This window comes from Falco naumanni, chromosome 17, assembly GCF_017639655.2.
Source record: "Falco naumanni isolate bFalNau1 chromosome 17, bFalNau1.pat, whole genome shotgun sequence".
Taxonomy (NCBI): Eukaryota; Metazoa; Chordata; class Aves; order Falconiformes; family Falconidae; genus Falco; species Falco naumanni.
Genome location: NC_054070.1, coordinates 4,973,761 through 5,001,336, shown reverse-complemented (window position 1 = coordinate 5,001,336; position 27,576 = coordinate 4,973,761). Strand labels below are relative to the sequence as shown.

Here is a 27,576-nt window from a genome sequence, read left to right as displayed (position 1 = left end):
GTGCAGCTCGAAAGGCGGCTCTTTGCAACCAGGAGCAAAACCAGTTCCCAGATGGGAAGACCAGGGACCCGCTCCCTGCGAGGGAAGGCGGCTGCTGCTGGCCCCCTCCTTCCCTGCGTCTGGCAGGTGGAAAGGCAGGATGGATCCCAGCTTTCCAGGCTGGGTCTCTGCAGCGTGTGATAGTCATTCCGGATGCTTTCACATTCCCCATCCTTCACCTTCCCTCCCCATCCCAGCGTGCCCATCCGGAGGCGGCAGCGCTGCAGGGGGGGACCGGCGATGGCAGACACCCCTGCGGCGCGGCAGCCTGCGGCCCAACACGCCCAGACACCTTCCCCAGCCGCTCGGGCCGCGGGAAGCTGCTGGTCCAGCAGGGAAACGTGGGTGCTTTGCACACCCAGGGTCCTGCTGAGCACCCCAGCACCCGCCGGCCGCGGGGGCCTTGGAGGATGCCTGGCACTCCCATGGGGCTGCTTCAACCCACCCTTGGTCACTTGGGACCGTGTCACCTTGCTGCGCCCCACCTTGCTGCGCCCCACCGGAGGCCCCGCAGCATCGCTGCGTGAGTCGTGATGCCCGCGGGGCCTGGGCAGCTCGTGCCCTGCCGGGAGGGTGATGCCGAATGTGCCCCCCCCCCTGTCCCGGGGCAGCTGGCTCCAAGGGCATCAGCTCTCGGCCGTGGGGCAGGATTGGACCCACCGACCAGGCACGCGGGTGGGTGCCCTCCGGCCTTGCACTGACCCCCGGCAGAGGCTGCCCTGGGTTCAGACCTTTCAGACTGGGATGTTTCCCAGTTAAGCCCCAGATCCCTCCAGATCCTCCTCGCGGGTTCCTGCGGGACATGCACGGGCTTGTTCCCGCTCTTCATCCCTGCCCCGCAGCCTGCAGGGTTCGGACCAGCAGATCCTTCCCAAAACGAAGCCGGGGTGCCGGGGGGGTCCCGTCGGCGGAGGAGACCCCCCGGGAGAAAATCCCGCAGGAGAGGCCAGGGGCAGCCTGCGGCCGGGCCGGGGTCGGGCACTGCCTGGGGACCCGGGGAGCATCACCCCAGCGTGGCTCCGAGGTCGGGCACCCCGAGGGGCTGAGTCGCCCCTTCCTTAATCCGTTTTCCCCCTCCGACAGTGACTTGGGGGGCAGGAAAGCCTGGGGGGGATGGGGACACCCCCCTCCAGCCAGCCAAGACCCTGCGTCTCCCAGCTGGGATGGGACACCCCTCCATCCTTTGGGGGGGGGGGAGGGTCCTTGCATCCTCTAATGGGGAGGGCCCGGCACCCCCTTTCTGGGGGGTGTCCCTGTACCCCCTTGAGGAGGGGGGTGCCTGTAGGTCCTAATGGGGGATCCCTGTATCCCCCATGGGGGGGTCCTGGCACCCCTGCAGGAAGCAGGTCCCAGTATCTCCTTCTGGGGGGGATCCCTGCATCCCAATAGGAAGTGGGTCCCCGTATCCTCTGAAGGGGGGGGTCCCTCCATCCCCTGGTAGGGGAGTCCCTCCATCCCCTAATGGGGAGGTCCATACACCCCCCCCAGGAAGGGGGTCCCTCCATCCCCTTCTGGGGGGTGTCCCTGCAATCCCTGTGGAGTGCTGTGCCTGTATCTCCTAATGGGGGGCTCCCTCTAGCACCTGCTGAGGGGGTCCCTGTATCCCCTCATGGGGGGCTCCCTGCATGCCCTGATGGGAGGAACCTTGCAGCACCTCAAGTAAGGGGGTCCCTGTATCTCCTCGTGGGGGGCTCCCTGTGTGCCCTGATGGGGGGACCCCCGCACCCCTGTAAGAAGGGGGTCCCTGTCTCATGGGGGGCTCCTTATATACCCCGATGGGGGGGGATCCCTGCAGCACCCCGAGGCAGGGGGTCCCCGCACCCAGTGACGGCGGTCGCGGCACCCCCAGGGCTGGGCGGGACGGGGCGGGAGGGAAATCCCGGAGCGGGGGGGGGGAGGGGGGAGGCCCCGCCCCGTCCCTCCTCTTATAAACCGCGGCGCGACGGGCACCGGCAGTCGGGAGACGCGACGGTGAGTGCGGGCGGCAGCCGGTGGGGCTGTGGGTGTCGGTGTCACCGCGGGGGGGGGCGGCGGGTGTCACCGTCACCGCGGGGGGGGCTGTGGGTGTCGGTGTCACCGCGGGGGGGGGGCGGCGGCGGCGGCGGCGGCGGCGGCTGTCGGTGTCACCGGGGGGGGGGGGGGGGCGGCGGCGGGTGTCACCGTCACCGCGGGGGGGGCTGTGGGTGTCGGTGTCACCGGTGCAGGCTCGGGGGGGGGAGGGGAACGCGCCGCAACGGGATCGGGCGGCGGCTCCTGGCCGGGTCCGCGTCCCCCGGTGCTGGGGGGGTGGGTGGTGGGTGAGTGCCCCCCCCCCGCCCCGGCTGCGCTGCGGTCGCCGCAGAGCCCCCCGCCGCGGAGCATCCCGGGGGGGGCGGGGGGTGCCATGTCAACAGGGGGGGTCTTCAACCCCCTAGCTCCGCCGCCCCCCCCCCCCGGCTCATCGGTGTCATGAGCGGCTGCCGGCTCCATCCATCGTCGGGGGTGCTGTGCTCCCAGCCCCTCCTGTCCCCGTCCCCCCGCAAGCCTTCCCCAACTGGTGTAACTGGTCCTGGGTGCTGCAGGTGGCTGTGGGGGTGGGGGAGGGTGTGTATCCCCCCTCCCCGGGAGTGCCTGCGTCGCCAGGCTGGGGGAGGCTTAAGGCAGCCATGCACCTGCATCGCTCGGTGGCGTGGGGACCCCCAAAGCTCTGCCCTTGCAGGGGCTGCTGGAAGCATCGCCACCCCCGGGGGGGCACGGCGGTTGGGAGGGGGAGGGGCTGGCCTTGGCCCTTTGCCCCTGGTGGCTCTGGTGATGTGGAATTATGAATCAGAGTGAAGCTGTTGCCTCCTGTGGGGTGGCACCTGGCGCTGGCCGGGGGATGGGGGACATGGGTGGCATGAGGATGGGGGATGGGGGTGCCCAACCCTGCCGGGGGTGCCTGGTCAGGGTGTCGGAGCGTGTCCCCATCCCGCTACCTGCCAGGGCTTGCCTGGACATGCTGGGACTTGTGCTCAGTGATGTCACCCCGGCTGTGCCGCCGGCAGCCCGGAGATAGGAAGCTGGATTTGGGAAGCTGGATTGCTATTTTTACTCCAGGATGTAATTTACTCTGGGAGCAGGGCAGGGCAGAGGGGTCGGGGTGGCCCTCCCAAGCCCCCCGCCTGAAGGGTCTCCAGCTGTGCTGATGGCACACCTGGCAATGCGGTGCTGGGCTCCGGGGGGGCTGGGGGTGCTGAGTTTGGGCAGAAATCCCTGCAGGAGGCTGAGCACCCCCTCCCTGGGGAGGTTTGGGGGTGCAAGCCTGGTGATCTGCTGTGGGTTTGGGGGTCCCAGATCTGGTGGACAATGAGAAAGCAATTTTGTACAGAGGGATTTTATTTCCATGAAGCTTTTATTATTTTTTTTTAAAGCAGATTTAATGAGCTTGGTTATCCAAGCAGGATGAAGCCTTAGCTCTGCAAGCCGTCAAATCCCAGAGCGTTGCTTTGCTTTGCCCTGATAACAAGGCTCCCCACGAGGGTGGGTGGCGTGAGGGGTCCCTTAGCCCCCTGCACGTGTGAGGGGGGGGCTGCTCAGAAGGGAAGACTCTGCCAAAACCGTGAAGGTCAAGGCTTTTGGCATCAGTTTGAGGCGAAAAAAAAAACCAAACCCACAAAAACAAACAGTGTCTTTGGTTGCCCAACAGCTCCTTGCGGATAAGGAGGGTGGTAAACCAAGTGGTCAAGCTTGTGGCATGTTCTTGCAGTTGCTTAAAAGGCTTCCTTGCCACTGGGCCTGGGTTCTTGAGATGAAGAAACTGGCCAGAAAAACACCCCGTTGCTTCACTTGCCCGTGTGCCCACTTGCCTTGTGCCCGCGTGGAAGTGAGACTGCGGTGGGGTCGTGGATGGAACCGGCGGCAGCATCGGGATGCCGGATGCTCTGCCCCGGCAGGGCTTCACCTGCTGGAGGGGGAACGGGGAGCACCGTGTGCACCTTCCCCATCCTTCTGCGTCACACCAGGCTGTGGTGGTTGACCTTGGTCATGCTCAAGCTTCTGCCCTCTAAGACGCTGCTGGAATCCCAGGTGTCTGGGCCCAAGATGTGTGCTGGCAGATGGAGGTCCCCTCTGGGCTGCCTTGTTGCTGAGCCCAACCCAGCCTGTCCCAGCTTGGCTACTGGGTGCTTTGCTCTGGTAACAAGCGTGCTGGCCCTTGGGCTTGCTGGTGCCTCGCCCAACACCCCAGTAACTTGTTCTGCTTTCCTCCCAGCCGCCACGATGCCCCTGTCTCAGAGCAAGGCTGGGCAGATGCAATGCAGCACCAAGGCATGCAGGAACCTCTTTGGCCCTGTGGACCACCACCAAAAGAATGACTTTGAGGACCTGATGAGGCAACACCTGGAGGAGGTTCAGGAGCGCTGGAACTTCAACTTTGAGACGGAGACTCCCTTGGAAGGACAGTTCAAGTGGGAGAGGGTCTTCCTGGCTGAGCAACAGTCCCGGGAGGTCCACAGCCTGGTCACGGGCATCAGCAGTGAGAGCAGGAGCTCCTTGGTCCACAAGGTCCCCCCCAAGGACCATCTTGGCAGGATTTGCCCTGAGGCATCTCAACAGAGCTCGGAGGTCTACAGGGCTGGTTCCCCACGGGGCCTGAAACGTCGGCAGACCACCATGAAAGGTGAGTGCTGGAGGTTTGGTGTCACTCCGTGCGTGCTCGGTGGCATTGGTGGTGTCATGGCTCTCCTGGTAGGGACAGGTGGAGGGGACCTGAGTGCAAGACCCCTGCCTGGGTGTGGGGAGGGGACCACCCTCCATGCATTTCTCCTGGGGATCAATCTTCCAAGGGGAAAAGGCCACAAACGGGGTGCATTTTGGTTGCTGGGGGACAGGCAGGGGGCTTGCACTGGGCTTGTGGGTTTTATAGCTGAAGATGCCCCAAAAAATCGTTCGGTACCTTCAGTTCCCACAGCCTGAGCCCGTCCTCCAGGATCAGGGCCTGGGGTGGCAATGCCAGTGAGACCAAAGAAGAGATGGAGACCTACAGGCTCTCCTCCCCGGGACCCTGGGGTGGGTGGCTCTGAGGGGGGGGATCCCACCTGGGCTGGGTTTTGGGACCCTTCCTTGGGGACACCTCCCCTCTCCCCGCCCTGCTGCTCCCAGCAGGCTGGAGGCACTTCCCAACTCTCTCTTTCTGCCTTCCAGACTTCTACAGCTCCAAGCAGAGGATGGTCCCCGACAAGCCCAAGCCGTGACGTGACAGTGCTCGGGGCCAGCTGCTGACGCTGATGTCCCTGGGGGGGGTCCGTGGCTTTCTTCCCCCCACCCTGTACTGTATATGCTGCCTGTCTGAAGCAACGTAGAGTCTGTAGTTTCCTATTTATGAGTAGCTCTGGGGTCCTGAGGGACCTCTACTGTGTGCAATGTAGAGGAGTAGCCCACGCTGAGGCTTGTAGCCCAATGGAGGAGGACTGAGATGGGCTTGGTGGGACCAAGGTATTGCCCTGCTGGCAGAGAAGAAAGTGTCCCCTGCCCTGGAGTGGTGGGGCCAAGCATCGTCCTTGCACCGTCCTTGCACCGTCCTGCTGCCCAGCCGTGGTCCTTCCCCTGCCTGATGGCCGGCTGTGGAGGACACTTGTGTCCCAGCCACCCGGTGGCACCAGATAGCCTTAAGAAAGGGTCACGGGGCAGAGCTCTGGGACAGCCTGGCCCTGAGGACACCCTGGTTGCTGGCACATGGTGGTGGCCCTCTAGCCAGCAGGATGGACCCAGGGGTGGTAAACCCTTGTCCGTGCGTGGAAGCAGAGTGATGTGGGGACCGCTCCTTCCCACGGCTGCTTGGGAGAGGGAGCGCTGCTCCCTGGAGAGCCCTTGGGTGACTCGTGGTGCCACCACCCATCAGATGGGCTGCGGACGGTGACAAACCCGCTGGAGGTCCCCAGTGCTGAGCTCGGCACAGCCATTGTGGGACCAGCGCTGCCTGGGGGAGGCTTTGGGGTCCCCTGCACCCTGCTGACCCAACCCCCCACTTCCTTACCCTGTTGGCTTGTCGAGTGGTGCTGCTTGCCCCCACGTTCCTGCCTCCATCACCACTGGCACCAGGCTGGGGAGCTACCTGGCTCTGGACTGCTCTAGGGACGCATCCTGCTCACCAGCAGGGATGACACCGAAAGAAGAAGTTGTAGCTTTTTTTTTTTTCTTGGACTTTTTTTTTTTCTCCTTTGGGCCTGGGTGAGAGAGGACCCTCACCTAGCTCTGCAGGGTGAGCGGCTTTGGCTGCCTCTGGGACCAAGGGATGTTCTAGCGCTGAAGGATGAGTCCCTGCTCTCGAGGGACTCGACACTGTCAGGTCTCGGCACTTTCATGGGGTTCATCTCCTGCTCTGCTGGATTTGGGCTCTGGAAACCGGTGCAAGATGGTCCCAGGCAGAAAAGGGATGGGGTCGACCTGCCTTGCACCATGAAGCACTTTGCTCTCAGTGAAGCTGGCAAGCTCCCAGCACTAAATCTTTATTTATGAAAAAAAGAAAAATAATAATGCTATTAAGTCTGCATGGGGGGGAAGGGGAAATACCTGTTTGACTACAAATGTTAACTCCAAATAAACACTCACCTTGCGTAAGGGAAGCCGTGTCTCTGGGTTCGTAGAGAGTGGTGCTGGGAGCAGGGTCTGGCTGTGGGGAGGAGGATGCTCTGGTTGGGGTCCCTGCTTGGTGCTGGGGGTAGGGGGGTCACTCTGGGGGTGCTGCCTTTGGGCTGGTGGCAGCACAAGCCCAGCTGTGGGAAGGGGCTGGTACAGCCCTGGGTGACTCTTCTCCACCATGAAACATCCAAGCAGGGGAGGGGGAGCTGGGGGGGGAGGGGGGCAAAACCTTCCCCACAACCCACATGCTTTGCTCTGCTTCCTTGGGACAGCTGGGTGCAGCATCGGTGCTGCCAGTGCAAGCCGTGTGGCATCTCACCGCGGGACCCCTGTGTGCACGTGGGCTCCTCTGCTGCTCGCAGAATTCCCCCTCCCTTGCTGTGACCCTCGTGGGCAGGTGGCTGTTAGCCGTGGCCAGCTGGTCACATCTCCCCCCCCCCCCTTAAGGGGGTCCTGGGTGCCCTGTGCTGTGGCAGCACCAAGTCCTGGCTGAGACTGGAGCTGCTGGATGCCGGGACTGGATCCCCTGGATCCACCGTCAGCTGCTTCCTCTGAGGACCGAGCAAGGCTCACGCGTGGGCTGTGAGCTCCAGTTACGGCTGATGCGGTGAATGACCCTGTTTGCAGAGGATCCAGGTGAAAACAAAATTTCGATGGTAACAACCGTCTGTCGTCCTTCAGCTGAGGCTCCCTGAGGCACCTGCCGGTCCCCACGGTGCTGGGTGACACCCCCACATGCTGACGCCCCTTGAAATGTTTGCAGAGCACAATCCTGCTGCCTTTTAGCTGCCGCTGAGTCAAGTCCTACAGATTTAGCCCTTTTAATGTTCCTCGTGTCAGTCCTCGCAGCCCCCTTGGCTGCTGCCTGCTGCTCCCAACGAGCAGCGGCGGAGGCAGTGAGAAATAAATCAGCAAATAGTCCCTTGTCACCGTTTGTGGGGCTCTGAGGCCAGCCAGGCTCTGGCTTTGCTGCGCGGGGGGGAGCTGGTACCTCTGCTGGAGTTTTGCATCCCCCCGGGAGACTCCAGCCCTGCATCTCCTCGCCCAGGTCGAAGAGGACCGTGTTCCCTCCGCTTTGGGGATGCAAAACGGTGCCGGGCTTCCAGCAGCTGAGGGATGGATGGAAACCTTGTGCTTTCAGCCCAGGTTGTATTTTGCTGCTTTCCCAGCCCAGGCTCAGGGCAGAGCGAGGACGCGGGGACCAACCTGCCACGATGGCTGGGAGGAGGGTCAGGCGCTTCCTCTCCTTTCCCCACCATATTCAATCCCCTTTCACTGGGACCTGCTGGGCATCTCCTCGGGGCTGGAGGGGGCTGTTGGTGCTGTGGGGCTGGATCGTGCCCTCCCACCGCAGCACGGGCTGCTGGCAGGGCTCGGCAGCTGGGAGCAAGATGCCGGAGTCTTGCTGGGCAGAGCGCAGGAATCGGGGAGCTCTCCCAGGGGTATTGAGGGGTTTTCCCCCAAAAAGCATCCTTAGGCAAAGCCAAGCCAAAATTCAGCCCTCATGTGGCGGCGCACAGCCCTGGGGGCTGCGAGACACGGTGACAAGCTGAGTTCAGAGGTGGCTTTTGCGAGCTGAGCACCCCAGCCTGGCTGCGGGGTTGCTTCCACCTGGGAGAACCGGTGCCAGCTTTGTTGGGAGAGCGGAGAAGAAAGAGCTGAGCCCTCCACCCGCCTGCAGACGCCCCTGAGCTGGCTGCTGCTGGGCTGGGGTCCCAGGAGGGTGCGATGGGGCTGGGCACCCCCGCAGCCGGTTCCCAGCTTGGATGGGGGGAGACGGGGAGGGCATCACCCTCCACCCCACGGCTCCTGCTCCATGCCCGCGCCGTGAGCCAGGGGATGGGAATCCTAGTTACAACCTAGAGATAGTAATTAGCATTTCCCCTTGCTTGGAATCTCTTCTCATTTTGCAGTTAAAGCGAGGGAAAAATGCACAGAACCCACCTACACCCACCCCCTCCGTGGCCTTGCCAGGGGGTGGGGGCAGTCGGCGTGTTTGGTGCCAGCTTTAAACTGAGTTAATGATTCAGGCAGGAGCCTTGAAAAAACGTTGGTGTGAGCAGCACAGCGAAGGGGAACCTCCAAATCCTGGGTCCAAAGAACCTCGTGGGGGGAGGTTTGCAGGTTTGCTCGGCCTTCGGTAGGATGCTGTAACCTGCGGCTTGTATCGAGTCTTGTCCTTCGGCTTATTGGGGCTCTTAAAATAGTGTTTGCTGTTTCTCTGCTGCTTTTCCTCTGCCCCAAACGCCTCCCAGCCTTGGCTGGACTATTGCAAATACGGAAGGGAAGGATGGGGAATTCTGCTGGAGATGCCTCCGGTGCCTCTGCTTTGGGATTGGGGGGCTGGGGGGGACAGGGACCCTCCGGACAGGCCCTTCCCGCACCCCGCTTGCAACGTAGCAAACAGGAAACGTGTGAGCACCGGCAGTTGAGCGTAACCCGAAAACGGAAAGCCGCCTTGGGTAAGAGAGGGGTGAGCACCCCGGCACGGGGCAGGACGAGCACCCTCGGCGTGGGAGCAGCATCCTCGCCAGCCCGCGCACCCCGGACCTGAGGGTCCCCCTCGGCAGGTGGGAAAGGTGAGTTCTGCCGCTCCGGGGATAACTCCTGTATCACCTTAAACAAGAGAAAAGCCAGGAAAACTTGATTTTTAATTCCTACCAGTGAGCTGGGGGGAGGTTTTTTCTCGCTACCTGTCGGGGGATTGTGTCTGGTGTCCCTTTTCTGACGGCTGGGAGCAGCGTGGGGTGTTTTGAGGGGGGGGGCAGGTCGCCAGGAATCAGTAATGCCGTGGGGATCCCTGCACAGCCAGGGCTGGGGGGTGCGCAGCCCCCAGCCCAGCCCCCCCTTTTCATTCCGTGCCTCTCTGGTGCGGTGACTTCAGCTTGCCCCCCCCCCCCTCCTCCCCCGCCCCAGGGCTGGGGCAGGTAACTGGGGGCTTCTCCACACCATAAACAACCCCACTTGCCCCCCAGAGCTCCCACTTCTGCTCTCTGGGAGGCTGGGACCACCAGAAGGCACCTGGCTTCTGCCCCCCCCCAACCCCAGTGTCCAGTGGGACTCCAGCAATTGCCCAAGACCCTCATGCTTTAAGGGGAAGAGGATGGGTTTGGGGCTTATTCCCACGTTTTTGGTGCACTTGGGGATTTAGTAGAATGGCCATTGCGAAAGGAAAGGGGCAGGGGGCTGGCGCAGCCGGGGGGTCTCCCCAGGTGGGGAGCGGAAAGCTGGGCTGCGGCCGGCGCCAGCATGGCCCCCGCTCTCGTCACTGCTCTCCGGGGCTGTGGTTTCCCTCGTTTGTTTTTTTTGGCTTTGCCATGCAGAGAACAACCCTCACGGCGATGGCACGGTGGCTGCTGGTGACGCTGCTACCCACCCAGGATGGGGAGGGGGGAGCCGGGGGTGGGGGTCCTGAGCTCAACTCCCACAAGCCGGGGCAAGCACGAAGGCGTGATGAGAAGCAGCCGAGGTCTCGGGCAGCTCTCCCCGGAGGTGACTCACAGCCCTGAAAGCCGGGGGAGGAATTTTAAAAGCTGCTGATGTGCTTGAGGATGCAGGTAGAACCGCCACGTCTTGCCCAGACCTCCAGCATCGCCTTGGCTGGTCCTTTGCCGGTGTCACCTCCCGGTTGGCCCTCGAGCCCCGGCAGTGCCGGTGCCCTGAGTGTCCTCTGTAGCCAGGGCAAAGCAGGGGAGATCTGGGGTGACCACTTGGCCAGTGGCAGGAGAAGCTGCTCGCCCGGCGGGTGCGAGGCTTGAAGCCGGCAGGGATGGCTGGTGCTCGCTGCCGGTGGAGGCTCCGTTTGTGCTGCGCAATCGGAGATAAGCGCCTCTTCCTATTGCCAAACCTGGGGCCCTTCACACCAGCCAAAACGAGTTTCTAGCTGGGTCCCACCACGCCGGAGCAAAGGGCTCTGGCAAGCGGGGAGCCGGCCGAGGCTCAGCACCGGTTTGCCCCTTGGCAGGATGGAGCCAGCAGCCACATCCGAGCGGCGGGCGGCTGCCAAGGGCCGGCGCTTGGGCTCCAGCCGGCGCAAGCAGCTGCGTGAAGGCTCCAGTGAGGCACTGGCAGCAGCCCCCGGCCCCGGCGAAGAGCCCCCGTGGGCATCCGAAATGGTGCAGAGAGTGCAGGACATCTTCAGGGAGCGGGACAAGGACCAGGCGGGGTTTGTCACCCGCTCGGACATGCAGGTATGGGATGGGGATGTCAAACGCTACCGGGGTGGCTGGAAGCTGGATGACGGGTAGTTTTTTCCCCTGATTTGCTTTGGTTTTAGAAATTGCAGGAGGAAAATTTCCCGTGCAGCACAGAGGAGCTGGAGCTCGTCTTCGATGGGCTGGATGCTGCCGGCACCGGGCAGTTGAGCACTGAGGAGTTCACTGCCGGGCTCCGTAAGTGCCAGCACGCATCTCCAAGCAGCCTGGGCTGATCCTGGACACAGCCTCGGTGCTTTGCCAGGGGGAACCTGAAACTCTCCCCTTGCTGGGTGGCACAGGATGACCCAAAAAAGTGTCCCCGTGCCTGGGTCTCAGCCCATGACTCGCTCTATTGTGCTGCAGCGGCTCATTGAAGCCACAGGGTGAGAAGTGTTGGGGTTTGGGCTTTGTTGTCCCCCTGGCCGGACACGGAGGGTTTGGGGGTATCTGTCAGCAGGGCAGTTCCTGAGCTCCCACAAAGCTGCCACGGGCCACCGCCGGCGGAAAACAGCATCCCGGAGGGTCCGCTTGGTCCTCCCCAGCCCGGCGTTGGAGGGGGCGGACAGCGAGGAGCAGAGACACTTCGCCGCCTTCATGGAGCAGCTGGGCACGGACGGTGTCTCTGATGAGTAAGCCACCCTGTTTAGCACCCATGGGTGTCCTGCAGGATGGAAAGGCTTGGGGCGGGAGGTCTCCGTGCAGGCAGCAAGCCCAGCAGTGGCTTGGAGGTGCCTTTGGCCCAAGCACAGGAGCAGGAGACAGGACCACGATCACCCCAATGCTCACCTGTCCCCCAGGACCGCACATCCTGAACGGTGCGAGCCAAACGGCCCAGCACCCCATAGCTGGCCCAGCTTGGGGGGGGGTTGGGGGGGGATGCTCGCCACAAAACCCCCCTCTCCCAGCAGACAGGAGATATGGCAGCTCTGGGTGAAGCTCCGGCAGGATGAACCCCAACTCCTGGGCAACCTGGAGGACTTTCTGGCCAAGATGAGGCACCGCATCCAGGAAGCCAGGAGCAAGAAGGCGGCGTTGGAGGTGACCCTGAACAAGTGAGTCGCGCCAGGGCAGCGGAGAGGGACGGGGTGGGAAGGATGGGGACAGGGAGGGGGCCCCTGCTCACCCCAGCCGTGGAGATACCCGAGGAGGGAGAAACTGGGGTGCTTCTCCACCAGTGGCTGGCGTGGAGGTTTCCCTGGGAGCTGGTGTCTGGGGTCCGGCTCCCTCAGCAGTCACTCGTGGGATGGCAAAAGTGCCGGGCTGGGGCTGCTGGACGGTCCTTGCTGGGTGAACCCCTCCAGGCAAACCCGGCTGCAGCTCCCGTGGGCGATGTGGGGTCCCAGGGGGCCAGCACCCACTGCAGCAGGGTCTGACCACCCCCCCCCCCCGGCCCTGCTGTCCCCAGCAGGCGCGTGGCCGAGCACGACAAGGAGGTGCAGCAGCTCTGCGAGGCCCTGGAGCAGCGGATTCAGCAGGAGCAGCAGCGGCTGGAGCAGGAGGTGGGGCACTGGCTGCTCCTCTCCCCTTGCTGCCCATGCCGGGGGGCACCCAGCACCCCCGACCCCCCACGGCAGCTCCCAGATGGGTGAGTGGGTGCTGATGTCCTTGTTGCCATCCCAGAGCCTGGCCCGGAGCCACCAGCACGGCGCAGAGCTGCAGCGAGTGCTGGATGCCAGCGAGAGGGAGGTGCAGCGCTTGGTCACGGCGCAGATGGAGGTGAGATGGCCCCAGCCCCCAGCCCCCAGCCCCCAGCCCCCCTTTGTGCCTATGGGCTACCCCAGCCGGGCTGTAACAGCAGCACGGAGCTGTACAGCTGATCCCGGTCTGTCCCCACCACCCGCTGATGCAGGTTGTCACATAGGACCCCCATCCCCACTTTTGCCATCCCCTCCATCCCCAGAGGACCCAAGCTGAGTTTCCCACCCACCACTCTTGGGGGGTGGCAGGGAAATTCAGCCCCAGGTCTAGAGAAGAAGGTTATCCACCTTTTTTTTTTTAGTTTATTTTTGTTTTGCACGGGGGTTCTGGCGGGGTGTGATTGTCCTAGTTGCCATCCCGCAGCTGGAGACACGGTGCCGCAGCCTCCGCAGCACGCAGCAAGCCACCAGCACCGAAAACCAGCAGCTGGAGGAGAGCAACCGGGTGCTGGAGGACCGCCTGCAGCACCTCCACCAGCAGCTCCAGCAGACCCACGGGCGCCTGCGGACAGCGAGGGCAGCGGTGGCTTGGGAGCAGGCGGAGGAGCTGGGGTGAGGAGCTGAGCGAGCATCGTGTCCCTCTGCGTGCCGTGATTTGCCCCTGGGGGTTGCAGCAGATGGAGAAATGAGTTTGATGGGTCTCAGCCATCACGGTGCTTCAATGGTCTCCACGGTGCAGATTAAGCGTGGCTTGATGTGAAAAGCGACAGAAAAAAAAGGCAGGACTGTCAGCACCACGCACTGAACGTGTCTCCCGAGGGCAGTGCCAGCAGAGATGGGGATGTCCTTCACCCAGAGGGACCCAACCGGGACTGATCCATGGGTCGTGGGTTTTGCTGTCCTGCTCCAGCCCATTGCTGCTCCTGGGGCAGGGATGGACGTGGTGAATGGGATGCAATTGCCACTTTCACCCCTGTGCTCTGTGTTTGCAGGGACAGAGCGGTGGCAGAGCTGCCCGGCGAGACACCAGTGTCCCCACAGGTACTTCAACTGGGAGCATGGGGACGGGACAGGGTGTCCGTGCTCCGGAGCCTTGTGCTGTTTGGTCTGGGGCTGCCGGAGAGCCCAAGAGCACGGGGTGCTGCTGCAGCAGAGGCAGTGCCTCCCCTAAAAGCTTGCTCAAACTGGGTCGGCATGGTGCCATACAGGTGTTTGGGAAGGGAGGGGGGTAGCAGCCCCTTAGTGCAAGATTTTGGGTGAGTACACCTGGATACCTGCCAGAGAGCTCAGCGTCGATTCAGGCAGAAGCGCTCCCTCGCCCAACGCTTTTCTCTCTCCTCTTCCCACCCTGTTCACTGCAGACGAGTCCAGAGAAGAGAGAGAAATACCGCTCCGAGATGCGGATCAGGCTGGGGTCCCACGGCGGCAAGCCCAAATCCAAGAGCACCCACCAAGTGTAAGGGGTCCTGAGCACCCACCGAGTGTAAGGGGTCCTGAGCACCAGCTGCTGCTTCAGCTTGCGCTCCCGAGGTCTACGAGCTGGTGCTGAGCACCAAGTCCTCCACCCTCCCCAGGGAAAACACGATATTTAGTCCCTTTAATGCTCCTTTGCCACTCTCGCTCATCTCTCACCCCAGAGATCAGATCTCTTGCCCCAGCTTGTCGCCCTGCATCACCCCCTTGGCTCAGGCACCCAGCACATCTGGCCAGGAGTTGTCTTTTCATCTCCGACAGTGTGAACGCGGAGCCTGGGAAGAGGCACGCTCACTTGCTGGGCAGGATACGGCCCTGGGTCAGGCTCCCTGGGTGTGCATCCCCCTTTCCCTGTCACCATCGCTGCCCGCGTGAGCCTCCAGTACACCCGGGGGGTCAATGAAATGGGGTTTGGAGAGGGATGGGGCGGGGGGGGGGCATAGATCAGAGACCCCCTGGTATCAGCCCAGGTGGGCAGGAGGGAGATGGAGCCCAACGTGGGGGCTGGGCTGACCCCTACATTTTCTGCATTCTCCAGGGTTTGGGAAATGCAGCCAGCAGAAATAAGCCTCCTGGGATCCCCGAGGAGAGCAAGCTCTGCAGAAGAGGACCCCTTCCCAGAATCTCTGAAGGAGGAACGCTTTTCTGACCAAAGCTCTTTGCTAAGAGAGATGAATGATGCAATAGCGGCTCTGAGCAAACAGCTGAAGCCACAGGCACTGGGTGCACCCCCCACACCGGCAGACACTGCCCATCACCCCCAGGATGACGCTGAGCCCCAAATGGGGCTGGAGAAAGGCACAGCCCAAGGCACATCTCCTGGGGTCCTGCCAGACGCCCTCCCCAGCCACACCGGTCACAAGGTGTTTGAAGGAGACCTGAAAGAGGGACCAGCTGCGGCTGAGCTTTGTGCTCCAGATGTGACACAGGCTGGTGCGTCCATGGGAGCTGGGCACCTCAGGGCTCAGGAGCCAGGGGCAGAGCAGGGGGAGAGCCCGGAGGAGGTGCAGAGGATGTTATTCTCACAAGGAAAAGGTGCTGGTGCGAAGGAGCTGATGTTACAGGTGGCTGAGCATCTGCAAGGAGCACTGGGAGAAAGCATGGAGGCAGGAGAGCAGGAGGCACGGATGGAGGCAGGAGAGCAGGAGGCACGGATGGAGGCAGGAGAGCAGCAGGCACGGATGGAGGCAGGAGAGCAGGAGGCACGGATGGAGGCAGGGGAGCAGGAGGCACGGATGGAGGCAGGAGAGCAGGAGGCAGGGATGGAGGCAGGAGAGCAGCAGGCACGGATGGAGGCAGGAGAGCAGGAGGCAGGGATGGAGGCAGGGGAGCAGGAGGCAGGGATGGAGGCAGGGGAGCAGGCACGGATGGAGGCAGGAGAGCAGCAGGCACGGATGGAGGCAGGAGAGCAGGAGGCACGGATGGAGGCAGGGGAGCAGGAGGCACGGATGGAGGCAGGGGAGCAGGAGGCAGGGATGGAGGCAGGAGAGCAGCAGGCACGGATGGAGGCAGGAGAGCAGGAGGCACGGATGGAGGCAGGAGAGCAGGAGGCAGGGATGGAGGCAGGGGAGCAGGAGGCACGGATGGAGGCAGGAGAGCAGGAGGCACGGATGGAGGCAGGAGAGCAGGAGGCAGGGATGGAGGCAGGGGAGCAGGAGGCACGGATGGAGGCAGGAGAGCAGGAGGCACGGATGGAGGCAGGAGAGCAGGAGGCACGGATGGAGGCAGGGGAGCAGGAGGCACGGATGGAGGCAGGAGAGCAGGCACGGATGGAGGCAGGAGAGCAGGAGGCACGGATGGAGGCAGGGGAGCAGGAGGCACGGATGGAGGCAGGAGAGCAGGCACGGATGGAGGCAGGAGAGCAGGCACGGATGGAGGCAGGAGAGCAGGAGGCACGGATGGAGGCAGGGGAGCAGGAGGCACGGATGGAGGCAGGAGAGCAGGCACGGATGGAGGCGGGAGAGCAGGAGGCACGGATGGAGGCAGGAGAGCAGGCACGGATGGAGGCAGGAGAGCAGGCACGGATGGAGGCAGGAGAGCAGGCACGGATGGAGGCAGGGGAGCAGGAGGCACGGATGGAGGCAGGAGAGCAGGAGGCACGGATGGAGGCAGGGGAGCAGGAGGCACGGATGGAGGCAGGAGAGCAGGCACGGATGGAGGCAGGAGAGCAGGAGGCAGGGATGGAGGCAGGAGAGCAGGAGGCACGGATGGAGGCAGGGGAGCAGGAGGCACGGATGGAGGCAGGAGAGCAGGCACGGATGGAGGCAGGAGAGCAGGAGGCAGGGATGGAGGCAGGGGAGCAGGCACGGATGGAGGCAGGAGAGCAGCAGGCACGGATGGAGGCAGGAGAGCAGGCACGGATGGAGGCAGGAGAGCAGGAGGCACGGATGGAGGCAGGAGAGCAGGCACGGATGGAGGCAGGAGAGCAGGCACGGATGGAGGCAGGAGAGCAGGCACGGATGGAGGCAGGAGAGCAGGAGGCACGGATGGAGGCAGGAGAGCAGGCACGGATGGAGGCAGGAGAGCAGGCACGGATGGAGGCAGGAGAGCAGGAGGCACGGATGGAGGCAGGAGAGCAGGAGGCACGGATGGAGGCAGGGGAGCAGGCACGGATGGAGGCAGGAGAGCAGGAGGCACGGATGGAGGCAGGAGAGCAGGAGGCACGGATGGAGGCAGGAGAGCAGGAGGCACGGATGGAGGCAGGGGAGCAGGAGGCACGGATGGAGGCAGGGGAGCAGGCACGGATGGAGGCAGGGGAGCAGGCACGGATGGAGGCAGGAGAGCAGGAGGCACGGATGGAGGCAGGGGAGCAGGAGGCACGGATGGAGGCAGGAGAGCAGGCACGGATGGAGGCAGGAGAGCAGGAGGCACGGATGGAGGCAGGAGAGCAGGAGGCACGGATGGAGGCAGGGGAGCAGGCACGGATGGAGGCAGGGGAGCAGGAGGCACGGATGGAGGCAGGAGAGCAGGCACGGATGGAGGCAGGAGAGCAGGCACGGATGGAGGCAGGGGAGCAGGCACGGATGGAGGCAGGAGAGCAGGAGGCACGGATGGAGGCAGGGGAGCAGGCACGGATGGAGGCAGGGGAGCAGGAGGCACGGATGGAGGCAGGAGAGCAGGCACGGATGGAGGCAGGAGAGCAGGAGGCACGGATGGAGGCAGGGGAGCAGGCACGGATGGAGGCAGGAGAGCAGGAGGCACGGATGGAGGCAGGGGAGCAGGCACGGATGGAGGCAGGAGAGCAGGCACGGATGGAGGCAGGGGAGCAGGCACGGATGGAGGCAGGAGAGCAGGAGGCACGGATGGAGGTGGAGGGAGCAGGATGGACGCAGGAAAAAACAGGCTGGGAAAAGGCACAGGTCCTGGGAGAAGCTGAGGAAGCGGCATTAAGCCAGGGAGAAAATCTGGAGGCAGGTGTGGGGCCACCTGCGGCCGGGGAGGCAGGCCTGGTAGTGGGACAGTGGCTCACCACGGATGAGCCTCATCCAGCTGTGGCTCCGGGTGAGTGTGCGCAGCCCACGGGCACGGCGCTGGGGGAAGGGGCTGCCCTGCCACTGGGGCTCTCCGAGAGACTTGAAATAAAGCCAGGAGAGCACCTGGAGCCAGAGCCACCATCCCAGGATGAGATGCAAATGGGAGCAGCCCAGGGTGACGGTGCCTTCCCCGAGGTGACGGTGGCTCCTGGCCCCGGGATGCTGGAGGAGCTGCAGCTCCCGGGAGAAGCCTCGGATGCTGACGTGCTGCCAGCCCAGGCTCAGCGAGGAGGGAGCAGCAGAGCCGGGGCCGAGGCCGAGGTGGAGGTAATGTGGCTCAGGGTGATGGAGCCACCCGGTGAGTCTGCAGGGGGAGACACGTCATGGGGGGGGCACATGGGTGCAGGGGCGCCGTGGCCAGTGGCATTGCCACCCACCCATGTGCAGGAAGGTGGAGCGGGAACAGATGTGCAACCGCTGGAGGCGCAGAGCGGCGATGCCTACGTGCAGCTGCTTGCAGAGGTGGAGGCAGCTCTGCAGCCCCCGAGTGAGGTCGGCTCCTGGGGGCTGGAGCAGGGAGGGAGGGGGGCTCCGGGTGTGCAGCCACTGGGGGAGGAGGATAAACCAGAGTTAGGGCTGGGGGGAGAAATGGGCGCTGCTGCGGTGCACGGCGAGGGCCCTTCCCCAGCAGGAACATCTGCAGGGAGCCCAGACCCGTGTGGGATGTTCCCAGCTAAGGCTCAGGCACTGGAACTGGTGGAGGCAGAGGATGCCCAGGCAGACGCACGGCTGCATGGGGGTACCAGCCCAGAAACCCCCCAGGGAGCAGCCATACATCTCGTAGAGGAGGCTGAGGATGGGGAACAAGGGCAGGGTGAGCGTGAGCTGCCCCACGAGCCTGGGCTGGATCCGCAGGGAGAGGGGGCTGCTGCGGGCGTGCGGCCAGGGGAGGAGGCTGTCATCCTGGGCACGCCGGAGGCTCAGGGCACTGATGGCAACGTGCAGCTGGTTGCAGAGGTGGATGAGCTCAGACCGGCCTCAGAAGGAAGCTTGGAGTCAGGTCTGCAGCTCCTGAGCGAGGTCAGTTCCCCAGGGACAGAGCAGGGAGTGAGCGTGGCTCCAGATGTGCAACCCCTGGCTCAGGGCGACAGAGCAGAGCTACTGGAACTGGTGGAGGCAGAGGATGCCCAGGCAGATGTGCAGCTGCCTGGGGGTGCCAGCCCAGAACCCCCCCATCAAGGGGGAGAACCTGCAGCCATACATCTCATAGAGGAGGGTGAGGATGGGGAACAAGGGCAGGGTGAGCGTGAGCTGCCCCACGAGCCTGGGCTGGATCCGCAGGGAGAGGGGGCTGCTGCGGGCGTGCGGCCAGGGGAGGAGGCTGTCATCCCGGGCACGCCGGAGGCTCAGGGCACTGATGCAAAAGTGCAGCCACCTACAGAGGAGGAGGAGCTGAAATCAACCTCAGGATGGAGCATGGGGGCAGATCTGGCACCCCTGGGCGCCGCTGGGCTGTGGGCAGTGGAGCAGAGCCAGGCTCCGGGTCCAGAGGCAGGTCTGCGTGCTGCCCACGCCAGGGGTCCTTGGGAGGGAGCTGCTGCGGGGGCACACGTGTCCCCCCCGGCTGAGGGGGCTTCATGCCCTGAGCACGCCACTGCTGGCAAGGGTCCTGAGCCGGGAGCAAAGCTGGGAGCACTCACCGGCCAGGATGGGCAGATCCTGGAGGATCCCCGGACTCCGGGATTACTGCAGGGAGGGAGGACTGCTGCGGAGGGCAGGCCTCTGGATGGAGCTCCAGGGCTGGAAGTGGTGCAGGGAGAGGCGCTGGAGGCAGGGGCAAGGAGTTTAGTGGAACCTCAGGGTCTAGGGCCAAAGCAAGGCTGTGATGACCCTGCGTCTGCGCTGGCTCCCCCCGTCTCTGAGGTGCCGTTACAAATCAGCACGCTAAAGCTGGAAACGGTGATGCAGGAGGATCTTCTCGTTCCAGATGTGTGGCAGCTATGTGCTTCGGGACAGGCAGCCCAAAGCGAGCTCCGGGAGCAGGCAGATAAGGTGATGATGGTTCATGCTGCTTCCCAGCAGCCGGAGGAGAAGCCACAGCATGTGATGGAAACAGAGCAGGTAGCTGCCAGACCTGCTGAGCCTCCAGAACGAGAGGTGCCACCAGCATTAACCCTTCACACGAGGGTCCAACAGGAGGAAGATGCTGGGAATGATCAGCTGGGGATGGTCTTCAGAGACTGTGCACTGGGGGATGCAGCCCACAGCAGCACCCAGCCCCAGGGGCGGCTCTTGCCAGAACAGAGCGAAGACCTCAGTATTGGTCAACAGGAGAAGACGCAAGAGGCTGGGTGGAAAACAAGCTCAGAAGGTGAGCCCAGCCCAGGAGAGCCAAGGGCTGTGACTGCAGGTTGGTCAGGAGCTGCCCTGAGGGGTTGTCCTGAAGCCCCCCTGGACCCAGACCACCTCTACAACGTGCTCTTTGTTGGGGACTCCCATGTGGGCAAAACATCGTTCCTGTACCGCTTGCACGCCGACGCCTTCAACCCGCACCTCACTGCCACAGTAGGTAGGTGTCCTCCAGCTCCTCTCCAGCACAGCTCTGCACCCACCTGGGGGTCTCCATTGCCATTCCCTTCCCTCCACCCCGCAAGCTGCTGGTGTTCGCTACACGCATGTTACAGCTCATGCCAAGCGTGCAATGCAACCAAGGACCACGTAGGACCACCAGCATCACACGTCTGGATGCTCATGAGCAGGCGGTGCTGGTCCTCCATGCCCTCTCTAGGGCACCGATACCGGCAGCCCCAGTGCTTTTCTCTCTGCTTTGCCTTTCCTCTGTGTTTTCCTCTCTTAACCAACCTGGTTTTATTCATTGTGAGATCAGAGACCTTCCCAAAATCCCACCGCTGAAGAGCTAAAACCTGGAGGTTCCCTTGGGATGAGGCCCTTGAGCTGCAGCCTCAGACCACAACCGCCCCACGGGCCTTCTCCATCCACCCCCTGCCACAGGGCTGAACGCTACAGCATCAGAACATCCCTCTTTGTGTTCCCTAGGGCTGGATTATCAGATCAAACACCTCATCGTGGACAACAGGCGCTTTGCTCTCCGCCTGTGGGACTCAGCTGGTCAGGAAAGGTGAGGTGCTGTGCTGTCTGCTTGCGGAGAGCAGCCTGTGGTTTTCTTTTTCCTGGCAGATGCCGTGGTGATGGACGATGCTGGCTTTGCTGAGCAAGGGTCAGGAGGGACTTTGCAGTATGTGGTCTGATAAAGCATAATAAAGGAAGTAATTAAGATATAAACAAGCACTTGGGCTGTTTGTACAGCCTCAGCAATCAGGATAGGAGCAAAATCTGGGCTTTGCCTTTTTTTGGAGATGCGCATTCCCAGCTTTCCCACTGGGATTTCAGATCGCTCCTAGGCAAAACCTCCTTTGGACCGTATCGGTGATGGTTTAACATGCACGCAGGTACCACAGTGTCACCAAGCAGTTTTTTCGGAAAGCGGACGGGGTGGTGCTGATGTACGACATCACATCGGAGTACTCCTTCTCGGACGTGCGGTACTGGCTGAGCTGCATCCAGGTGGGTGAAACGGGAAAACCTCGGTCTGCCCCCGAAGTCTTGGAACCGGTGGTGACCCCAAGATCAGCCCACCCTCTGCCACCAGTTAGGGATGGACAGGTGGGGGGACCAAGCCCCTTGTAAAGGGTGTTCTGCTTTGCTTTGGCTAGAAAATATTTTTTCTCGGAGGATTTAAATTCAGATACTGATAACTTTCACATTTTTGAAGTGTTTCCTGGGGTAATTTGTTGATAGCATCGTTGCGATAATGATCAACTTTTTTTAAAAATTAAAAATCCCACGGGGAAATGGAAAATGTTGAAAGTTATTTTAAGAACACTTTTAAATGAAGAATAGTCCACTTTGAGTCCTGGGAAATGGGACGTAACTTGTGACTTACTAAAAACTTCTTGTCAGAGATTTCCAGTCAAGTACAAAGCCAGTGTTCAAAACCAAATGGAACAAAATGGGATGTCGCCTGGCTCAGTGCCCTTAAATCCCAGCCCGAGCATCCTCCAGAGGGTTCCTGAGGTTGAGCACAAAGGGAATTCGCTACAAGGGCAACTCATCCAGTTGCCCTGCCCTGTTAATAGACCAGGACAGATGATTTAAAGGGGGAGAAAAAAAAATAAATCACTTTCTTAAATGCTATTGAACTCGTTTAAGAATTTATGGTTTTATGTGCCCAAACGTGCGGGCATACTTCATGGTACCCCCGGCTGTGATTCGAGGCAGGGTGACACTCTCCTGACCCTCCCTCTCTCATGGCCCAGGAGGGAGCAGAGGAGGGAGTTGCTGTTCTGCTTCTCGGGAACAAAACGGACTGCGCTGCGGAGAGACGGGTCCCTACGAAGGAGGGGGAGCGCTTGGCCAAGGTGGGTGCTGGTCCTGCCGTGATGTGCTGCCCGCCCGAGCGAGGCAGGACAGCTGAGGGTGGGTGCCCCCAGCCTGAGCACCTGGAGGAACATGAAAGCCCTTAACTCGCCCTCCGTGCATCCGTGGTGCAAAGTGGTCCCTGAACCCGTCTCTCACCCCTCCCTGCCTTGCTTTCCCCTTGCCGTCTTCATTTTGATCAGCACCATCCCAGTAAAACAGTTTATGGAACTGGATCTGTAAATCAAAACGTTTTCAGCTTCACTTATCTTTGCTGTGAAGCATCACCTGTCTTCCCAGCATCACTTAAATACTAAAACCACTAAGCCTGTCCTGTTTTAAAGATACTGAAAAGCTTAAAGGGTGATTAAACTCTTCAACTATAGATGAGTAATAAAAATTAGGCAAGAAGAATCTCACCTTTACCAACTTAATTTTAAAATTTATGGATTTGGGCCAGTATCTGTTGACCAGTTTACAAATGGAGATGGCAGGACCGGGGGTCAGATGCTTTTTTTTCCCCCAAACCAGTCACTGACAAGCACGAAAGACATGGGAACACCTAGTTACATCTCCGTATTTTCTCTGCTAACCCAAGAGCATCACGCCTTGTTCTGTCTGCAGCCTTTTCCTCGGTATTAAAAGCTGGTGTTGCAGCTACCAGAAAAGCTGGATTTCACCCTCATACCCCAGTAAATAAGTTATTGAGTTATTTGTTTCCTCGAGACCCTCCTGTTCCCCCTTGACTGTGACTATCCCGTGGTTATTGACGCCGATATTAAGCTATTCCGATGCAAGAATATTACATTTCTCCCCGGGCTCTGTGTCTTGCAGGAGCATCAGCTCATGTTTTACGAATGCAGCGCTGCCTCGGGCCACAACGTCTCCGAGTCCATGGTCAGCCTCGTCAGGTGAGCCATGTGCTTGGATTTTGCCAGCTGTCCTGAATTTACTGGGCTCCCTCCCGGCTTTTTTAACTCCAAATACCAGGGTGTTAGCATCACCAGAGACTCCCTGCGCCCAGACGTGGGGAGAGCTCGGAGCAGCGTGTGCAGGGCTGGGATGAGCCGGGGGTGAGCGCTGTCTCCTGAACAGCCAGCATGGCAAGGTTATTATAATTAATGAAATTAACCTTTTTTCAGGATGCTGCTGGTTTCCCCACGGGTTGACTGAAATAAATTCTGCCTGCGATTTGATTTAGGTTGGCATTTTTTAGCAGAACCCATGGTTCTCAAATCATGAGCTGGGAAGGCTCCTGACTCCTTCCAGCCACGCTGAGCATCCTTTCCCGATGCTTGTCGAGACATATAGCACAGGGATACAAACTGGGGGGGTAACACCTGGCTAATTTGCTTCCTTTTCTCCCAGGTTGCTCAAAGTTCGTGAGGATGAGTTGAAAGCTAAGGCAGACGAGGTACCAAAGCCACCCCAGAAGAAAAAGGGCTGCTGCTGATGGATGGGCAGAGCCCTCGCTGTGATCTGAAACTGCAGCAACAGCCAGAAAAGCGTAAAAGTAGCCCTGAGGCACCACCTCTCCCCCCACCCGTGCCTTCCCCCCCTCATCTCCCCGGGATGCTGAGCAAAAGCCACTGTGGAGGAACCGGCTGTCCCCCAGCCCCTTCCCCGTCCATCTCCTGCCGTTATCCCACAGCACACGAGCCCTCCAAAATGGGTGGATTTCCCGAAGTGGGAAAATTCACCCCGTTCTTCAGGAGACAAAACCCGGGCTAAGGAATGAGGCAGAAAAGGAACCCAGCTGGATCGGAGGTGCTGGAATGACACTGGGAAGCAGCAGGGAGCAAAGCTGAGTCTTGGGATAACAGGAATGAACATCGGGGAGTCACCCGAAGGCCAAGGGATAAAACGAGGGGGGTGGGGTCGGTGCTGCTGTGCGGTGGTGGCTTTTGCTCTGGCTTTGTCATCCGATCAGATTGGGTCTGGAACGACGAGATACACAATATATCCTAAAAGCACTTGCTCAGTCTCTCCGATCAGGCACGGTAAAGCTGGTTTTGCCCTTTCCTGGTCCATCGTGCCAGTGAGCAGTAACGGGTTTTGATGGAAAACTACTAAAAACTTTGCTCAAAATAAATGAAAAAAAAAAAAAAAAAAAGCAGGTCCAGGCTAATCGAAAGAGCACCAGGCTGGCGGGATGTATGGTCAGGTAAATGCTAGCAAAAACTCTTTTTTGCACTATTTTTGCACTATTGCAGCCGTCTCAGGGTGGGCAGGGAAGAGCAAGGTGCTGCACCCTGCCCTGCTGCAACTGTGGCCGCTTCTTTATATCCTGGATCAGTTGTAAAACGCAGCGTGAAAAATCTAAACAAGACCATGTCACAATTGCCAGTTGTTGGTTTTTTTTCTTTTTTCTTTTTACAGCTTGATGCAGAGAACTATACTTTTGCAGAGAAAGACATCCAGACTAAATAAATAAGAATATAAGTGGTTTATTTCAGTATTTTTATATATTGCATGTGTTGCGTTGCTGCCCAGCAGCTCAACAGATGTGTTTAAAGGCTACGCTTACATGTGGATTTGGGGGAATAATTCTGCTCGGATGAGTTTGCTTTTTGTTGTCATTATTTATATGTATATTTTGGCAAAGCATAATAGTAGCCAGTTTCTGCTTGACAAAAATACTGTGACAACAAGGGTTGGTTTTCTAATGACACTATATATTAAAAAAAAAATATTAAAAAAATCATTCTGCATGTTTGTAACTGTTTATAGCTCAGCTTTCCAAGGAAACAAGGCTCGGGAGCTCCTGATGCCATGTCTATGGACCTGTTTTCCCTTTCCCTGCTTCAAGCAGTTGTGGGATCCGTGGGCTGCCTGGCACTCCCCAGCGGGCAGCTACTGCAAAGCTCCGCGATGTACCGACGTCGGTACTAATAAAGGCCCGGCTGACTGGGACTAATTAACGTCCGTGTTGATGGAAAAACTGCAGTTTAAATTTAGCCTTTACCAGACAACCCCAAATCTCCGTGGGAGAGCCCTGCAAGGCATGGAGCCGGGCGGGAGCAGGCTGCTTGGTTCTGCTGCTCCCAGAATTATCCCTTTGGATGGAGCAGCTCCATGCGGTACCCGACGGTGGGAATGACAGGTGGGTTGATTTGCAGGTGGAGATGAAATGAGGCTGCTGGTGGACCAAGCTCACGCTCAGAAACGGCAGGGTTATGAGCTCCACCAGGCAGGGTCCAACTTGGCAGTGGCACAGGAATTTTTAAGTCTTTTAGAGACGAGTTCTCTCCTCCGCGTGCCCCATCTCACCGCTCCGGCACCTCTGCACCACTCCAGCACCTAAGCCTTCCTGCAGCCTCCACAAGCCACCTTCCATTGGCTCCATCATTAAAAGACTTTTTTTTTTCCTTAATGCAATATATTTATGCTCCTGTTCCTCTCTTAATGCAATATATTTATGCCCCCATTCCTTTCTTAATGCAATATATTTATATTCCCATTCTTTTCTTAATGCAATATATTTATGCTTCCATTCCTTTCTTAATGCAATATACTTATATTCCTGTTCCTTTGCAATATATTTATATTCCTGTTCCTTTCTTAATGCAATATACTTGTATTCCCTTTCCTTTCTTAATACAATATATTTATATTCCCGTTCCTTTCTTAATGCAATATACTTATATTCCCGTTCCTTTCTTAATACAGTATATTTATATTCCCGTTCCTTTCTTAATGCAATATACTTATATTCCTGTTCCATGCCAATCCCTCTTTCCCATATTTCATTATAAAATATTTTTCCCGATGGAGCAGTGGGAGCAGCCTGGAGACCGCAGCTCCTCAGGAGGAGTTGATGCGGCTCAGCCCAGAGCTCTGCCTGGAGCCGGTGTTTGGGGTACCCTAACCATGGCTTTTCCTGAGGCTTTTGGGGCCCATTTTCACTATTTCTGCTTTGCTGGTTTATGTTAAAATCATATAAATCCTAGCGCATGTTGCACATGTGGCGCATGGGAAGAGAAGCACCATTTTAGCCTGGTCAACCCCAAAATGTGCTTTTTGGGGGGCTCCATGGTGCCTCCCAGCCGTGTGTGTGCTGGAGCATCCATCGGAGCCGCTTTGCTCTTCACCTGAATTTCTGGGATTTATGTGCGGAGGGTGCTGCCTTGCCGGGCAGCAGTGGGAGGGTGCAGGAAAATGTATTTTTTTTTTTATTTCCTCGCGAAATAAGAAGAGTTGAGGTGGTCGAGGCTGAATTTTCCCGTTAGATGGCAGCAAATGCGGGAATACCCTGGCCCTGCCACCCCGCTGCTTGGCCAGGGAGTCCCGCAAACAAAGGGCTTCCCAGCCCAGCAAGCGGAAAGGCTCCTTATCCCGCTGGAAATCCCGTCTAGGAAAAAGGACTGAGCTTGTGCCTAAAGCATAAAACACCCGTGAGCTCCGCTCCGAACTTGGAAACGGTTTTTTTTCATGGCCAGGTTGGGAGAAACGCCAGGAGGGCAGGAAGAAAGGATGGAAAACCCAGTGGGAGCCTTGCTTTTGGAAGCATCTTCCAGCTTTAATAATTCCCCATCCCGGGACCCCCCTGGCGCTCGCCAGCCCCTAACCACACGCACGAGGGTCCAGGTCCGCGATGGGAACAGCAGGAGGGAAACGCGTGTTTGTTTGGACCACAGGAATATTTAAAAAATAAATAAATAAAAATAAAAATAAAAATAATAATAATAAAAAAATAAAAATAAAAATAAAAATAAAAATAAAAATAAAAATAAAAATAAAAATAAAAATAAAAATAAAAATAAATCAGGTGGTTTCCGGTTGGCATTCTTGGGGCGCTCTGCAAGAGCTCGGGGGGCTGCCCTGGGCAGACCCCAGCCCCGGGTGCTGCCCCCCACTCCCTTCGGCGCACCCACCTCGGAAGCGGAGAGCCCACGACTCACGAGCCAAGGCTTTGGGTGCCCCGGCCACCCCATCCTGCGGCTCCTCTCCCAGAATTTCATCCCATTCCCCAAAAAAGGCCAAAAAATGGGATGCGGAGCCCATCCCGCATCCCACGCCGGGACTGACGACGGGGCAGGGCGGTCAAACCCCATAGGAAGAAGTGCTTTATTCTCACAGTGTTTAATTAAACTGCAGAATTTAATTAAATAATAATCTTGAATTAACAGAATAATAATAATAAATAAATACAAATATAAACATAAAAACTAAAATTAAAAATATAATTTAAAAGTATAATAAATTTGAAATTTAAAAACTATATTAATAAAAAATAATAAAAATATGAATTTAAATAAACTACAGGGGGTCACTGGGGTCAAGGCCACCACCAAGGCTGAAAAGGGACCAATAACGGGAACACCCAGCGCGGCCACAATCAGCCGCTGACTCGGAAAATGAATTTAATTGCAATTAGGGACTGGAGCCACCACCGAGGCTGAGACCCCTCCGAGACCCCCCTGCTCCTGCTTGCTCCCGAGTTTTTGGTGCCTGGAGGGGGATGGGCTGTTTTTCTTTTCCCACAGTTTTTAGGGAATGACCCCCCCGCCACGTGGTCACTCAGGCTGCGGGAATGGGCATCCCTGTCCCCACGGGGCGCGGGGTAGGAGGGGTTCAGGGGGACACTGGGTGGGTCTTGTCGGGGGGCACGAGTGCGGCTTGGTGGGGCTGGGGGAGGTAAATGGATCTGGGGGCTTAGGACGTGTTTGGGGGTGGAAGGACGTGTGGGTGCTGTCAGACCTGGTTGTGGAAGGCTTTTGGGGT

The 27,576-nt window shown here is 59.5% G+C and overlaps 2 protein-coding genes across 2 annotated transcripts; both read left to right on the top strand.

Annotated features, from left to right (window-relative positions):
• Window positions 1-1,962: 1,962 nt before the first annotated feature.
• Window positions 1,963-6,620, top strand: LOC121098710 (cyclin-dependent kinase inhibitor 1-like). The gene is made up of 3 exons (XM_040616998.1): window positions 1,963-2,010; window positions 4,268-4,675; window positions 5,200-6,620. Exons 2-3 carry the CDS (start codon window positions 4,276-4,278, stop codon window positions 5,247-5,249), a joined length of 450 nt encoding a protein of 149 aa, XP_040472932.1. The 5' UTR covers window positions 1,963-2,010; window positions 4,268-4,275; the 3' UTR covers window positions 5,250-6,620.
• A 2,516-nt stretch (window positions 6,621-9,136) lies between these two features.
• RAB44 (RAB44, member RAS oncogene family) lies at window positions 9,137-24,541 on the top strand. The gene is made up of 17 exons (XM_040616945.1): window positions 9,137-9,215; window positions 10,601-10,826; window positions 10,913-11,027; window positions 11,290-11,461; window positions 11,741-11,884; window positions 12,241-12,331; window positions 12,453-12,548; window positions 12,894-13,081; window positions 13,462-13,510; window positions 13,831-13,925; window positions 14,481-14,875; window positions 19,403-19,984; window positions 20,473-20,554; window positions 20,886-21,000; window positions 21,753-21,854; window positions 22,687-22,763; window positions 23,221-24,541. The coding sequence occupies exons 2-17, from the start codon at window positions 10,602-10,604 to the stop codon at window positions 23,303-23,305; spliced, it is 2,613 nt and encodes an 870-aa protein (XP_040472879.1). The 5' UTR covers window positions 9,137-9,215; window position 10,601; the 3' UTR covers window positions 23,306-24,541.
• Window positions 24,542-27,576: the final 3,035 nt, after the last annotated feature.

Coding starts and splice junctions, on each gene's coding strand:
- RAB44 (XM_040616945.1), top strand. CDS start 10,602: ATGGAGCCAGCAGCCACATCCGAGCGGCGGGCGGCTGCCAAGGGCCGG. Junction 12,549..12,893: donor TGGTCACGGCGCAGATGGAG/GTGAGATGGCCC, acceptor GCCATCCCGCAG/CTGGAGACACGGTGCCGCAG. Junction 14,876..19,402: donor TCCAGATGTGACACAGGCTG/GTGCGTCCATGG, acceptor TTCTCGTTCCAG/ATGTGTGGCAGCTATGTGCT.
- LOC121098710 (XM_040616998.1), top strand. CDS start 4,276: ATGCCCCTGTCTCAGAGCAAGGCTGGGCAGATGCAATGCAGCACCAAG. Junction 4,676..5,199: donor TCGGCAGACCACCATGAAAG/GTGAGTGCTGGA, acceptor TCTGCCTTCCAG/ACTTCTACAGCTCCAAGCAG.